Source organism: Elephantulus edwardii, unplaced genomic scaffold (assembly GCF_000299155.1).
Source record: "Elephantulus edwardii isolate Elephantulus edwardi_28Jun2011 unplaced genomic scaffold, EleEdw1.0 scaffold00026, whole genome shotgun sequence".
Classification (NCBI taxonomy): Eukaryota; Metazoa; Chordata; class Mammalia; order Macroscelidea; family Macroscelididae; genus Elephantulus; species Elephantulus edwardii.
In genome coordinates, this window is record NW_006399776.1 from 3,659,463 (window position 1) to 3,676,873 (window position 17,411).

General features: G+C 35.9%; 1 protein-coding gene across 1 annotated transcript in view; it reads left to right on the forward strand.

Moving 5' to 3' along the window:
• LOC102864537 (E3 ubiquitin-protein ligase UBR1-like) overlaps nt 1–17,411 on the forward strand; it is a 215,554-nt gene that overhangs the window by 79,766 nt on the left and 118,377 nt on the right. Inside the window, 5 exon segments of the mRNA XM_006883213.1 lie at nt 2,051–2,179; nt 8,711–8,891; nt 11,409–11,470; nt 11,773–11,883; nt 16,132–16,197. Of these exon segments, the coding sequence (XP_006883275.1) occupies nt 2,051–2,179; nt 8,711–8,891; nt 11,409–11,470; nt 11,773–11,883; nt 16,132–16,197 (549 nt within the window).

Sequence of the window (17,411 nt, forward strand, 5' to 3'; positions counted from 1 at the left end):
ATTTTAATGAAAGTTTACAGAGACTTTGGATTTTCATTCATTCATTGTTGTACTTTTCTCCCTGCCCACCCCTCCCCCAGTACATTCTTCTCTTTGAAAAGTAAAAGAAAAGTTCCCCCATTGTTATACAATCCCTACCCCCAGGCCCATTCCACTATGCAGCCTTTGTTCTGGACTCCTGTCATGACAGTAATACCTAATCACATATTCCTTTTAAACAGTTATCTCCCTCATCTGTTTCAATGCAGTATACATAATTTATCTCATCTTTCTCAGTCTCCCCCAACTCCGATGTCAGTCGTGTTTTACAACAGTGGCACTATGCAGGAGAGGACAAAATAGATGAATGGGACCTTCTAAGAATCAAATCCCTATGCACATCCAAAAACTTCTCCAACAGGGTATAAAGGGAAGCCACAGACTGGGAAAAAATATTTGGTAATGTTATGTTAGATAAGGGACTTATATCTAGAATTTATAAAATACTTGAGCACCACAACAAGATAAAGTTTAACAACCCAATTGAAAATTGGGCACAGGATATGAACAGACACTTCACCAAAGAAGACAATCAGAGGGCCAACAAGCACATAAAGAAATGTCCAAAATCCCTAGCTGTAAGAGAGATACAAATCAAAACAACTATGAGATACCATCTCACACAAGTAACAATAGCAAAATTTAATTTAATAGCAAACAACAAATCCTGGTGAGGTTGTGGAGAAACTGGAACCCTTATTCACTATTGGTGGGAGTATAAAATATAATAAGCCACTACTATGGAAGGCAATGTGGCAGTTTCTCAAAATGTTGCAAATAGAAATATCATTTGACCCAGCAATTCCACTACTGGGAATATACCCAAAAGAAACCATAACAACCACCCAAGCAGATATATGCGCACCCATGTTTATCGCAGCTTTGTTCACAATAGCAAAGAGTTGGAAACAACCTAAGTGCCCATCAACAAACAAATGGATAGAGAAACTGTGGTGTATTCACACAATGGAATACTACACTGCATTGAAAAACTTGGAACTCATGAAATATTATACAAAATGGGTGACCCTGGAGGACATTATGCTGAGTAAAATATCACAGTCACAAAAGGACAAACACTGCATAGTGCCATTGTTGGGTTTTGGTTTTTATTTTGTTTTGGTTTTCTTTTTAATGAAAGTTAACAGAGACTTTGGATTTCTATCCATTCATTGCACACTTTACACCCTGCCCACCCTTGCCCCCAGTTTGCTTTTCTCTTTGAAAAGTAAAAAAAAAAAAAAATTCTTTCATTGTTATACAGTCCCCCCATGCTTATTTCTGTGTACATTTTCTCTCATTGCTATTAAATTTGAACTGACTTATAGCTGAGAGTGTAAATCACGAGGGAGACTGCTGTCTTTTTTTCTCCCTTGGATCAGCTGGTAGATTTGAACCACCATAGAGGCAGCATTATGACTCTTTCTGAGTTATGCCACCACAGCTTCCTTTCTATACATTAGTAAGAGACATTAATTGAAGCAAATTTAACCCTTTATTTTCTTGTTTTGCAAACTGTGATTTTCTTGTGTGTCTTTCAGCATCACAGTTTAGCTACAATCATAATTGCATTACAAGAGAGAATATCTAACAAAATAAAAATAATATTTAAACACTGCTTTACTGTGTCTGTTTTAATAGATTTTTTTCTTTGTATTTTAGTTCACTGCTATTGCTACTATTAATACTTATTCAGTGCATGCCATGCAGTAAATAGTATAGTAAGCACTTTACATGGATTATTCCTTGATTTACAGTGATCTTCTAGACTAGTTACTATTACTTTTCCTATTTTACATAAAAGGCAAAATTGACACTTAAAAATAATTTACAGGGTTTCACAACTAGAAAGTGGCAAAGCTGGATTTGAACTCCCACATTTTAGTATAACAACCATGCTAAAATGCTACTTATATATGTGTATGAATCCTGACAATTTGGTATTTTTCAATATAGGAGCAAAGAGAGAGAGAGCCTATGAAAGTATATACTGACTAATCTTTCTTTGCAGGGAATGGAAGAAATCAGAAGACAGGTTGGACAACACATTGAAGTGGATCCTGACTGGGAGGCTGCCATTACCATACAGATGCAATTAAAGAATATTTTACTCATGTTCCAAGAGTGGTGTGCTTGTGATGTAAGTAAAATTTGCTAAAAGGATCTAGCAAGATAATTAATTAATGCTTTTTAACTACATCAGTTAGAAGATCAAGGAATATAGGCTTAAATGAATTAGATTAGTTAAATTAACCTTAAATTAATGGGAGGATCAAGGAATACATCCTTAACTATGGATTGCATCTCAATGTCAAGAAAACAAAGATTCTTAATGCTGGACCAATACGCAAAGTAATGATAAGTGGGGAAAAGACTGAAACTGTCAACAACTTAATCTTACTTGGATCTACAATTAACACCCTTGGTACCAGCATTCGGAAAACCAGGAGATGTATTGCACTAGAAAAGTCTGCAGTTAGGGTCTCTCCAAATTATTGAGGAGTAATAATATTGATATAAGGAGTAGGGTGCATCTGATTGAGTCCATGGGTTTTCTGATCACTTTGGTATGCATGAGAGCTGGACAGTGATTAAGGATGACAGAAGAATTGATGCTTTTAAACTCTAGTGCTGGAGAAGAGCACTGAACATCCCATGGACTACCAAAAGAACAAACAAATATGTCTTGAAGAAGGTAAAGCCAGAATGCTCTTTGGAGGCAAAGATGAGACTTTGCCTCACATACTTCATACTAAGGAGGAGCTATTCCTTGGAGAGGGACATGGTTCTTGGAAAGGTAGAGGATTGGCAAAGGATGAGGATGGCACAGAATAGGAAAGGGTTCAGATCTATTGTTCATCAGGTCACTAACAGTGGTCCTTGACTTGACAGCACCAAACAACAATAAGTATGTCAGTAGTTTGTGTATATCTCTGTGTTTTAGTTTTTATTCATTCATATTGTACTTTTTCTTTCCCTCCCCTAGTCCTCTTTGCAATTTACCTATTGTTCCAGATTGTTGTCATATATATATGATGCCAAATCATATATTCCTTTCAGACAGCTCCCTTTTCTCTTCTAAAGCAGTATTCATTATTTATTTAGTCTTCCTATTCTCTCCACAAAACCCCTTGTTAGAAATATTTTATAACAGCAGTGTTATGCAGTGTCTGTCTTTTTGTGTAGTGTTTTATGAGTTCATTGTCTTTCTGTGCTGAATAATATTCCAGTCTGTGAATGTACCATAGTTTCTCTATCCATTAGTTTGTTAATGGGTAAGTGGATTGCTTCTGTCTCTTTGCTATTATGAATTAACTCAACAATAAACATGAATGTGCATATATCAGTTTGAGTTGCAGTTCTGGTTTCTTTGGGGTATATTTTCAGTAGTGGAATTACTGGGTCAAATGGTATTTTTATTTCTAACTCTTTGTGAAAGCTCCAGACTGTCTTGCATAGTGGTTGTCATCAATAGATTTTAATATTAGAATTTACATTTTCATTTCCTTGATTAGCTTTTTTTTGCATATTTGTATCTTTTATTTAAAAGGAAAATGTAGTCTTTTCATACTTTGATTAGAAAGTATACTTTAGCTTTTTCTACGAAGATGGCGGTGAAAGTGAAGAAGGGAGCCACTGCTCTTCCCAAAACTGAAGCTAAAGCAAAGGCATTAAAGGCCAAGAAGGCAGTCCTGAAGGGCATCCACAGCCACAGAAAAAAAAAGGATCCGCACGTCACCCACCTTCTGGTGACCTAAGATGCTGAGACTCCAAAGGCAGCCCAAATACCCTTGGAAGAGCACCCCCAGGAGAAACAAGCTTGACCACTATGCCATCATCAAATTTCCCCTGACCACTGAGTCAGCTATGAAGAAGATAGATGATAACAACACACTTGTGTTCATTGTGGATGTCAAGGCCAACAAGCATTAAACAAGCTGTAAAGAAGCTCTATAACATTGATGTGGTTAAGGTCAACACTTTGATTAGACCTGATGAAGACAAGAAAGCCTATGTTCGACTCTGCCCTGACTATGATCCTTTGGATGTTGCCAACAAAATTGGGATCATCCAAACTGAGTCCAAATGGCTAATTCTAAATACAAATTTTTCTCACCAAAAAAGAAAATATACTTTATAGTTTTGTCTGTCTTTGGGAGGAGCAATAAACAAAACCCCATTGTTTGTCAAGTTAATTCTGACTCAGTGACCCACTAGGATAGAGTGGAACTTGCAGACTTCTTGAAAGCAGACTGCCACATCTTTCTTCTGTGAAATAAATAATAAGGTCAAACTGCTTATGTTTAATTTAGCCAATGAATGTTTTAATAATTACTTCACCAGAACACTTGTAAATAGCAGTTGCAGGATTTAAGTGTGTGTAAATAGCACTTGCAGAATTTAAATGTGTATATTGTTGTTATGTGCCGTTGAGTCACTTGCAACTCATAGTGACTCCATGTACAACAGCCCTGAAAGCTGCTCTATCCTGTGCCATCTTGACTGTTTCTGACACACCACCCCTCATTACCCCAGACACTGCATCAATCCATCTCATCGATAGTCTGTCTCTTTCTCCGTCCCTCCACCCTTCCAAGCATAAAGTCCCTCTCCAAGGACTGGTCCCTCCTTGCAACATGCCCAAAGTATGTCAGATGAAGCCTCACAATCCTTGCCTCTAAAGAGCAGCCTGGCTTCACCCTCTCTCAGACAAACTTGTTTGTTCTCCTGGCATTCAACACTCTTTTCCAGTACCACAGCTCAAAGGCATCAATTCTCTATCATTCCTAGTCATTCTCCAGCTCTCTGATGAACAGCAAACAATTGCAAAGACTTAAATTTGTATGTGTATCTTTATTTCCATAGGAATGACTATTAGTTATATGATAAATAGGACCACATAGACTTTTAAGTATTCTAAGAATGAAGGGTTTTGTTATATGTGTTGTTGATGTTGTATACTACTGTAGAATCGAAACCAACCAATAGCTGTCCCTCCAGTGGGTTTTCAGAGGCTGTTAATTGAATGGGAGGAGATTGCGCATCCTTTTACTTTCCGAGCAGCTGGTGTTAAGTCATTTAGAAAACTTAATTTCAAAACATGGAATTAGTGTATTTCCAACATTTCTAATAACCCCTTTAAGTAGACATTCCTACTTCAGAAGTCCTTTAAAGTTGATTTTTTTTTAAATTTTTTTTTTTATTATTATTTGTGTTTGTGCGTGTGCCATCAAATCAGATCTGACTGGTACAGGAGGAGATTGTCCTTCCTTCCCTGGCAGAGCATCTGGTGGATTCAAACCGTGCGTCTCTGGGATTGCAGTGCAGCTTCTTGCCACAAGGCCACCAGAGCTCCCCTAAAGTTGATTTTTTATGTACTAGTCATCCAGCCCCCAACAGATTCTCAGAGGTTGTAAATTCCTGGGAGGAGATTGCCCATTTTTCTCCCACTGAGCAGCTTGTGGATTTAAACGACATGCCTTTGGCATGGAAGCACAGCTCCTTTCCCTAGGCTACCAGAACTTTCTCCTTTAGAGAAAACTACCTCTTTTTTTGTTTTTTTGAGAAAATTGACAATATCACAGTAAAATTCTTTCATTTTCTCCTCGTACCTGTCACCACAGTTTGTTCACAAACTTTATTCCTCTGTAAATGTTTTACTGGTCTCTTCATTTCTGTCTCTTTAAAACTAATGGGTTTATATAGGCTCTTTATCTCAACCTATATTCTTCCTAAAAGAGTAACAGTGTCAGTCTGGAGAGTAAGGTACGCCGGATCCAGGCCATAGTCTGCAATTACTTGCTATGTGTCAGAAAGGTGGACAATGACTAGGGATGATAGAAGGAGAATTGATGCCTTTGATCTATGGTGTTGGAGAAGAGTATTGAATATACCTTGGACTGCTGTGAGAATAAACAGGTTCATCCTAGAGATAGTGAGACCAGGTTGCTCCTTGGAGGCAAGGATTCTGAGGCTTCATCTGACATACTTTGGACATGTTGCAAGGAGGACTTGTTGCAAGTCCTTGGAGAGGATGTCATCCTTGGGAGCGCAAGAGAGGAAGACCGTCAATGGATTGATTCAGTCACTGTGGTGGTAGGCGTCTGTGTAGTAGAGACAATTAATATGCCACAGCATAGAGGAGGATTTAGGGCTATTGTACATAGGGTCACTATGAGTCGCAAGGGACTCAATGGCACATAACAACAATATTCTTCCTGGAACTTATTTTCTCAATTATCTCTTGTCATATTTCCTCCTCTTTCATTCTTTTACCTCTTCTTAAAAATCAACAATAATAAAAGTTCTCATACATGTTGTTACTATTTTTGTGAACTATGACTACCTCTCTTCTGTTCTACCACTAGTAATTGGTCACAGATTTGGAGTAGAAGTAATACTTATGGACTCAATAGACTTTAGTCTAGTACAGTAGCTTTTTAGAATAGTAATTATAGTAAATCTAGTCTAGCAGCTACGTAGAACACATTTGGTTTCCTTCTTGCTTATGGAGAGTATTTGCAATTGTTGGAAACTTTCTGAAGTTATCTACATTTGCTCTCTTCACTCTAGATCTGACCAGCTCTGTAGTCTACCTTCTATCTTGACCACTTGACAGACCTGCTTTTAGAAGAATCTTCAATAATTGTTAACTAAATTTAGATGTCTTTTCTAAGTACTTGTCTTCCTTGTAAAGGATCCATGGCATAGTACATAACTTAACAGGCTGATAGCCTAAAGTTCAGTGATTCTAACCCACTGGCCACTCCACAGGAAAAAGATGCGTAGTAAAAATTTATACCCTCAGAAACCTGATGGAAGTTTACTGTGAGTCAGTATCAGCTGGACAGCATTGAACTTAGTGGATATTTTCTTTTACTTGTCCATAATGTGTATTCTTTTGAGTGCTTTAATACTAATATTCTTGAAATTTTTGCCTAATTTTCACCTCCCTGAAATTTCACAATTTTTTTATTCTATTAGTGATTATTCTTTTCAATCAATGAATACCTTTCTTTCATTTTAGCCTGCTTGCCAAATGATAAGTGGAAACATTCCTCAATATTTTCTTTTTTGTTGATATTTTATTTCTATGGTTTAATTAAAAGCATATAGGACAACTCTTACAAGCTGTAATATCACTTATGTGTCAGACATCTTGCTAAAGTAAGTACTAACTTCAGGTTGATTTTTCATATCCTTCCAATTTCTATTTTCTCTTTTCTTATTCCTTTGATGTTTTGATAGAGAATAAATAAGACTGGATTGCTAGGTTGAACAAAATGAAATAGAAATTTTCAAATCACTAATTTCTCAAACTCTTATAATTTCTAAAATGGATAAACCTCAAATTTCTTTGATCTCACAGTTCCTTTTTCTTATAAAGTTATGACCAACAATGTCTTAGAGATCTACCATTGACTGTTCTTTCTTCTGTCCATACTCAGATAGGTTTGTTCCTTCCTTATGCTTTGAATTTATTTTATAATCTTGACTTGTTTTCTATCGTTTCATTCTTTTCTGTCCTCACTGCTCTGACCTAGTTCAAATCTATATCACTGTTATAGCGAGACTTTGTAGAAATCTTCCTGTTAGTGTCCTTATCTACTAACTTTTCTTTTTCTAATCTATCATCTTTACTAACATCCACTAATTCTTCTTAAAGCAGTACATTGACTACCTTATTACTCTTCTTATGCTTTCAGTGTATTCACATACTAATCTCAAGCCATATTTTTAGTTTAATTGCCAACTGTTTCTACTCAAAAGGAACCTTGGTGGTGCAACAGGTAACCTTTCAGCTCTTAAGTGAAAAGTAAGTGATTCGAACTCAGCCAACAACTCCACGGGAGAAAAGACTTGGTGATCTGCTATTGCAAAGATTACAGCTTAAGAAACCAAGTTCCTTCACTCCCTCCATCTACCAAATTGTGCAACCCTGTGATGTCACACCGAAGGATCAGGTGGGGACCTGAAAAGACAGGGAATGATGGGCAAAGTCCAATGGTGATTAATTTTATATAACATAATGCATGGAAATTACTGTATGAAACATAATGTGAATAAAGAATAGTGTGAAACACAATATATACGAACTTCATAAGCAAACCCACATAATTTTTTTTTTTGGGGGGGGGAAGAAACCCTGATAATAAACTACCTGAACAGGAATTGAAGTTTCCCATGTTGATATCTCTGTTTATTCTGTCTTTCTGCTTAGAATAACAACTTCACTCCTCATACTTAAAGTCAACTTGTTATTTTAAGCCTCACTCAAAAGTTATTTTGCAATTAATGTCTTCCCAACTATTTGTGATTCCTTTTTTTTAGTTATGTTTGAGTAATTGTTTTTGTTGTTGTATACTGTCAAGTCAGAACCATCTCACAGCTGACCCTTCAGTGGGTTCTCAGAGGCAGTAAATAGCACAAGAGGAGATTGCCCATCTTTTCCCCGCAGAGCCACTGGTAGATTTGAGCTGCTTACTTTTACATTGTCAGTGCAATTCCTTACCACCATAGCTACCTATACCATTTACATAATTCTTTTTTGATCCTGTATGTGTGTGTGTTCCTACTCAAGCATAGTTTTGTGCTCATATTTAGTAAGCATTTATTGAATGATGAATGCTAAGTAGGTAACTTACCAACTGTATTTTCATTTTCCTTTTAGGAGGAACTCTTACTAGTGGCGTATAAAGAATGTCACAAAGCTGTGATGCGGTGCAGTACAAATTTCATGTCTAGTGGCAGAACCATAGTACAAATGTGCGGTCATACTTTGAGAACTAAATCTTACAGAGTATCTGAGGATCTTGTAAGCATACATCTACCGCTGTCCAGAACACTGGCTGGTAAATCCTTTGTTTTGCATGATTTTATTAGCTTTCTTTTCTATATATTCAAAGTATAAAATTACTCTGGCTTTATTCCCTGCCCAGTGTGTACATGCATTCTTACGTCAAACACCTATAATAAAGAGCTTTCACTGGCCTTCAAGGAATTGTCCACAGAACATCAGTGTAGAAATTAGTTTATTGCTGTATCATCTAATAAATGTGTTGTTTATTGCTGTATCATCTAATAAATATACTTAAGGACTTCTTTGGTAGCTAATTTATGTTCCCAGAAAATATAATAACTATGTTGTGGTTGACTTTTAATGGTTCTCTCTGCCTGATTTCACTAATGTATTTTCAATACATTGTTCTTCCTACCACTAAAAGAAAAATATTATAGATTTTCCTTAATCATTCTTTGATTTGCATTGCCATTTAAATAAATATCTTCATTTGTCAGTTAGTTGGATGTGTTTTAAATGTGCACTTCTTTGAGTGTGACAAACATGTATATCAGTATGACCAGTAACTCCCATCAAAATACTGCATTTCTCCATCATCTCAAAATAATGCTTGTTACCCCATTTGCATTCACTTTTCCATCTCACTTTCACAGTCCAAGCATCTACTAATTTTATTGTTGTCATAATAGATGAGTTTTACTTGAAATGTGAATAAATAAATAAATCAACTGCTGTCAAATTGGTTCCAAATTATAATGATCTTCCATCAGATTTCTAAGGCTTAAATCTTTGTAGGAGAAGATTGTCCCTTCTTTTTTTCATGGAATGACAGGTGGGTTTAAACCTCCAGCCATTTGAGTAGCAGACTGATTGATGTATATATACCAACAATGCTTTCTCTGTGTGTGCGTGTGTGTATAATGTTGTTGTTGTTGATTACCTAAGTTGACCATAACTCATAGTGACCCTGTGAACAAAAGACCTGAAGCCCCTCTGCAACTATCAACAATTTATCAAAATATATAGAGTTTCTGGAGGCATGTTATTTTGTTATTTTGGAATTGGACGCCACTCCTTATTAACACACACACACACACACACACACACTCTCATATACATATATATGTATATATATACATATATTTATTATATATTATGAAGGTAAATTGATTGCTCTTTCATATTTTTATATGAGTAATAAGATATTGTACAAAGAGAAAACAAATTCTTTTCCATTACTTGATACTTTTTGAGAGTTATCCTATTTTTGATTATTAATCTAATATTAATATTCAAGAAAAGTGTTTCTAATTTTTTTGTGATCATATGTTTTCATTTCACTTGGGAAAATATCTGGGAGAAGAAAGAGCAGGTCACATTGTATATGAATGTTTAACTTTTTTTTTTTTTTAAGTCGGCAATCTGTTTTCCATAATGTTGGTTCCATTTTATATTCCCACTACCAATATATTTAAATGCTAGTATCTTTATGTCTGCACTCATCATCAGTATGAGGGTGAAGTTTTACTTTATTTCACTTTTTTGCTAGTAAAATAAAATCACTAATGTGTGTCATTATTTCTTTAGTAAAAGATCATTTTCCTTTTATTTGCATCTTCTCGATTATAATAATGATACTGAATATAGTCTCTATTTCAGTGATTGAGTATCTGCTGTTTGGCAGATTACATCTTTCTTAACTTGTTTTGAATAATTGAACTTTTATGTACAGAAACAGTGATCAGTCTATTTTTAAGTAACATATTAAAGACATTTTACTTCATTCTTGACATGTCATTTTACATCATTTCTATTTTTATAAAAAGGACTGTTTGTAATTTAATTTCTTTTTATATTGGTTAACATCAAGATAGTAACATTTTGAGAGGCAGCATATAATTTTTATGTAATGTATAATGTTATGCATCAGAGAGTGGGACAATGACTAGGGAGGATAGAAGGAGAATTAACGCCTTTGAGCTGTGGTGCTGGAGAAGAGTATTGAATGTTCTATGGACTGCCAAGAAAACAAAAAGATCCATCCAAGAGAGGGTTAAACCAGGCTACTCCTTGGAGGCAAGGATTCTGGGGCTTCATCTGACATACTGTGGACTTGTTGCAAGGAGAGCCAGGTCCTTGGAGAGGGACATCATGCTTGGGAGGGTGGAGGGACAGCGCAGGAGGGGAAGACCCTCTATGAGGTGGACTGACTCAGTGACTGGGGTAATCGGGATAGGTGTGTCAGAGGCGATGAGATTGGCACAGGATAGAGCACGGTTTAGGGCTCTTGTGCATAGGGTCACTATGAGTCGCAAACGACTCGACGGCACATAACAACAACAACAACAACAACAACAACAACAACATAATGTATCACTTTACCCAAAATGGAATTTTAATATATTAATAATATTGGTGATTTTTAAAAAGAAGTTAAGAGTTGGCATTCTAGGATGTCATTTCTAAACACGATAAACATACTTTAACTCACACAGATTTCCTAACCTGATGATGTAACTTGGAAACATATTGGCTAGCGTTAATTTCTTTTTTTTTATGTAATCTTTAGGTCTTCATGTTCGTTTAAGCAGGTTAGGCGCTATTTCAAGACTTCAAGAATTTGTGCCTTTTGTAAGTAACTATTAATAAAGTGTTTGTTTATCTGGACACTTCTTGGTTTATGGGAAGGGAGAAACAGAATATTTTGAAACTCACTTGAGTAATTCTCATTATTTATAAAAATTTATATGACAGAATTTAGAGATCATCTATTGTTATGTGCTATTGAGTTGACCTCAACTCAAAGCACTCTCTCTATACAATATAAAGAAAACCTAATTAACAAAAAATAACTAAGGAATATGTAATACTGTAAGTTTTAGATATGCCTTACCCTTGTGAGAAATAATGAAATAGACCTCTCTCTTTTTCAGGAGGACTTTCAAGTAGAGGTCTTAGTAGAATATCCTTTGCGTTGTCTTGTATTGGTTGCCCAGGTTGTTGCTGAAATGTGGCGAAGAAATGGGCTGTCTCTTATTAGCCAGGTATGGCAAGGTATAATATTTACATTCATGAATGTATGTATTCTCTGTATATGAGAGTGTGTATACGTGTGTTTGTGTATATTATTATTATTATTATTTTTGTTACGTGTTGTATCAGAAGCAGCTCAGAGCTGACCCTCCAACATGGTTTCAGAGGCAATAAATTACACAAGAGGAGATTGCCTATTTTTTCCCAATTGAGCAGCTGATAGATTCAGACCACATAAAATTGGATTGGCAGCACAGTTTCTTACCACTGGACCACCAGAGCCACACACTCACAAACACACACACACACAAATATGTATACACATCTTACTTTGTGCCCCTAGATTTTCTTTTTTTTAATTCTCTTTAAAATGAAATGATAGGCATTTCTTTTTCCACCTTATTCTGTCTTAATTGTAAGAAACTAGGATACTTGAATACCTAGACTCTGTGAAATCCATTGGTACCACCAGAACTTTCCCATCAACTTATCTCTTTTCTGAGAATTACCAGATTGAGTATATTTTTTCTTCTTACCATCTGTCCTATTGAAGGTCATATATTTTAAAGCAAATGATACATGCTTTCCTAAAAGGTGGAGAAGCAAAGACTTGTAAAATTACCACGTGAGAGAAAAATAGTGTTATGATTGATAATAAAAATTGATTCATTTTGATGAAACAAATATTTTAAACTTAGAAGGAAATTCTTTTACTATACATGTTGAGAGAAATAACTAATTTAGACTTAAAATATTTTTTTTACTGTGAAGTGTATTTATGTCACAATTCCTCATTTTAATCCTTACAAACCTCTTAAAATGATTAATGAACTTAAAAGTTATTTTTTCTTTCTTTCCACTTCATTTTGATTTTATATTGTTTTGCATATACAATTTATATACATTGTGTAGAATCGTGTATATTACATTACATGAATTTTTTTTTCTTTGCTTTTAAGTTGTAGAGGCTTCTGATCTTAAAGAAACTTTTAAGAATAGATATGTCAGCCCCATCACTAAAGAAGAAATTAAACAGGTCATAATAAAAGTCCTAACCAAAAAAAAACAAAAACAAAACACCAAATCACACCACACCAAGCTACCCAGACCGGAGGGCTTTACAGGTGAATTCTACCAAACATTTAGAGAAAAACTGTCACCAATCCTACTTAAATTATTTCAGGATATAGAAAAAGAAGGAAATTAATGAAATCTTCTAGTTATAACTAATATAATCACAACATCTAATTAGGCAAGGTATTAAATAAGAGCTTGTATTATTGAACCCTCATGTTCTCACTCTGATAGAAACAGTACTATATATTAGTGACAAGGAGAGTGGCAGAAGATATCTTTAAATCTGACCTTCCTTCTTTCAGCAATGTCAGATTGTAATGATTTCTTATAGAAAGAGTTTATTTTATGAAGCAAGTATAACTCTGATACAAAAGATAGGTAAAGATACCACCAAAAAAGAAAAGAGATATAGACCAATAGCAAAAAAGTCCTTAACAAAATTCTACTCATTTTCTCCAACAACATATAAAAAAGAATAACACATTTATACATATCTTGCTCATTTATCCTTCTGTTTTTGTAGTATTTGCCATATTTGTCCTTAATAGACTGTTATTTCACACAGAATAATGCTCTCTAGACTCACACATGTTGCATAGTATTGTATAAAATTGTTCCTTACTGCTACATAGAATTCTGTTGCATGAATGTGCTGTTTCTCAGTCCATTCCTTTGTTGATGGGAATTTGAGTTATTTCCATTTCCTTGCCATTTTTATTAACACTGCTCTGAACACAGGTGTATCTTTTTGTGTATCAGTTCTAATTTCCTCAGGTGAATGCTCAAAAGGGGAAGGGAAGAGAGAAAGGGGCAGAGTAAGGGGAAGAAGGATAATCACTAGGATAGTAGAGATTAGTGAGTGGGCAGATGAAGGAGTTAAAAAACAGGAAAGATTCAGTGGGGACTTGAAAACGTCAGGTAATAATAGGTATAGATTAATAATAATTTATATAAAAAACTGTGTGATTGTATAAAATAATTTACATGAACAAAAGACAGTGTAAATGATTTTATGAAACACAATGTATTTGAATGATTGCAAACCAATAAAAACATTAGAAGGAAAAAAATAAAATAGAGATCATGGTGTGGTCCTACTGTTGTTGTTGTTGTTATGTGCCGTCGAGTTGTTTGCGACTCATAGCGACCCTATGTACAACAGCCCTAAACCTTGCTCTATCCTGTGCAAATCTCATTGCCTCTGACACACCCATCCTGATTACCCCAGTCACTGAATCAATCCACCTCATAGAGGGTCTTCCCCTCCTGCGCTGTCCCTCCACTCTGCCCAGCATGATGTCCCTCTCTAAAGACCTGTCTCTCCTTACAACATGTCCAAAGTATGTCAGACGAAGCCCCAGAATCCTTGCCTCCAAGGAGCAGCCTGGTTAAACCCTCTCTAGGATGCATCTGTTTGTTTTCCTGGCAGTCCATGGAACATTCAATACTCTTCTCCAGCACCACAGCTCAAAGGCGTCAATTGTCCTTCTATCCTCCTTAGTCATTGTCCAACTCTCTGATGCATAACAAGTGATTGTAAAAACCATGGCCTGTATTAGGTGCACCTTAGTCTCCAGAGAGACACCACTGCTCTTGAGTACTTTAGAGAGGTCCTAACCGCAGACTTTCCCATCGCAATACGTTTTTTGATTTCCTGGCTACTGGTGCCAAGAGTGTTGACCGTGGAGCCGAGCAAACTGAAGCTGTGAACAATCTCAATCTCTTCGCCATCCATCCTGATGCTACCGATTGGTCCAGTGGTGAGAATTTTTGTCTTCTTGACATTGAGCCTCAGTCCATATTGAAGGCTGCAGTCCTTGACCCTCTGCAGTAAGTGCATGAGGTCCTCCTCAGTTTAATGATTGATAAAACGTACACAAAAAACTAATACATCATAACCGAGTGGGATTCATAACAAGTATACTAGGATGGTTCAACATAAGGAAAGCAATCAGTGTAATCTACCACATCAATAAAAAAGACCACCAAGAACTGCACAGTCATTGCAATTGATGAAAAAAGACTTTTGCAAAATCCAGCACCCTTTTCCGATTAGAATAATAATCAACTCAGCAAAAGAAAAATAGAGGGAAATTTCTTCAACATAGTTGAGAGCATATACATTAAACCAATAACCAGGCTCATCCACAGAGGAAGAGATTAAAGTTTGCCCATTATCACTGCTTCTATTCAATTCCATGTTAGAAATCCTTGCTAGGACAGTAAGACAAGAGAAGGAAATAAGAGGCATCCAAACTGGCAAAAAGAAGGTAAAACTATCTTCATATGCAGATACTGTTATAGTGAATGTAGAAAACCCCAGAGATTCAGTAAGAAAACTATTTGACCCGGTGGACCAATCCATCAGAATGTCAAGATAAAAGATCAGTATATAAAAATGAATGAATACTGCTTTGGAATAGGTGAAAGAAAGGTCACTCTGGAAGGAATGGATGATCAGACATGTGTATTGGAGTTAACAGTTAACAGTCCACATCCACAACAGTACAAATATTATGCATTCAAAGGGAAAGAAAGCTGTATGAGTAAGTGAATAAAAACCACAGTTTCTTTGTAAACTTTCGTTCAAATAACAATTTTAAAAAAATGTTTCTTTCTTTTTTTTATTGAGATTTTAATAAAAGTTTATAGAGAATTTGAATTTCCATTCATTCATTGTGCACATTTTCCTCCCTACTACCCCAGTTCACTTTTCTATTAGAAAAAAAATCTTTCATTGTTGTAAAAAAATAAGTTTTTGTGGTAGCTTTTCTGTTTGTTTGTTTGCTTATTTTAAAGAAATAACTTAAGATTCCATTTCAGAGCTAACACATACACAAAACACATACTTACTATTCTTCTGTAAAAATAATTTATGATCATTAGTTGTTGCTGTATACAATTGAGTTGGAACTGATACATAGCTGACCCTCCAGGGAATTTTTAGAGGCAGTAAATCTCACAGGAGGAGATTGCCCATCTTTCTCCTGGGGAGCAGCTCGTAGGTTGATATCTTGTACCTTTATGTTGGCTGTATAATTCCTGACTACTAAGCTAAGTTCAGACTTTAATCATTATTGTAATAATAATAAATCCATTAACATTAAAGAGCAGATTTTGTTGAGAATTTTTCTTGAAACAAAATATTCTTTTAGCATCTATTCTACCTATTTATTTTTTAGGTGTTTTATTACCAAGATGTTAAGTGCAGAGAAGAAATGTATGATAAAGATATCATCATGCTTCAGGTATTTAAATTACTTTTTATATTTGTGTTATCACCTTCCTTCTTAAATGTCTTTCCAGTTATATTAATGTTTGTAGTTATTTTTAAGTTTTTTGTTGTTGTCATTAGGTGCGACTAATAGCAGCCTTATGAACAACAGATCTGAACCCTGCCCTATCCTGTGCTGTTCTCACAATTTCTGACACACTAGAACCCATTGCAGCAGTCACTGTGTCAGTCCATCTGATTGAGGGTCTTCCTCAGGCCTGTAGCCATCGGGCCTTGGGTGAAGAAGTATACTCATAAATTCAGCAGAGAATACCATGTGACCTTAATATACATATCTAGGATTTTACACCAGCATGCCAGACATGACCCATGAGTCTCAGCTGAAACACTTTGATATCTTCCCAGGAGCACATTGTGCCACATTTGTTCCAGCTTCAGTTGCATCTGGTAATATGATTTTTGTATGCTTGATTTGCTAGTAGAGATACAACACTAATTTGTCAATTTATTGTACTAGGGGAATTTATTGTTCTAATTGGTATGGCATTGACATCAGTGTGAAGACTTAGGTGCGCCTGACCCAGGCCATAGTCTTCACAGTTGTGCTATGTGTCAGAGAGCTGGTCAGTGACCAAGGATGATAGAAGGAGAATTGATGCCTTTGAGCTGTGGTGCCGGAGAAATGTATTGAATATACCATGAACTGCTAAGAAGACAAACAGGTTCATCACAAAGAGGGTGAAGCCAGGCTGCTCCTTGGAGGCAAAGATTCTGAGGCTTTGTCTGACCTATTTAGGGCATGTTGCAAGGAGGGACCAGACCTTAGAGAGGGACATCATGCTTGGAATGGTAGAAAGACTGTACAAGAGAGGAAGACTCTTGATTAGTTGGATTGATTCAGTGACTGAGGTAATAAGGGTAGGTATGTCAGAGACAGTAAAGTTGACACAGGATAGAGCAGGTTTCAGGACTGTTGTACATAGGGTCACTAAGAGTTGCAGACAACTTGACAGCACATAACAACAACAAGAAGAACAATTGGTACAGCACTTGTCTGTCATTGTGCTGTACTGAGGTCATTTATGGCTTTACTGTGATGCCAAATTCTATGCCACTAGTGTGTCATATGCCACAAAGGTCACACATGGTAGACAGGTTTTAGTAGAGTTTCCAGATTAAGACAGACTGGAAAGCGGGATTGGCTATTTACTTCTTAAAAAGCAGGCT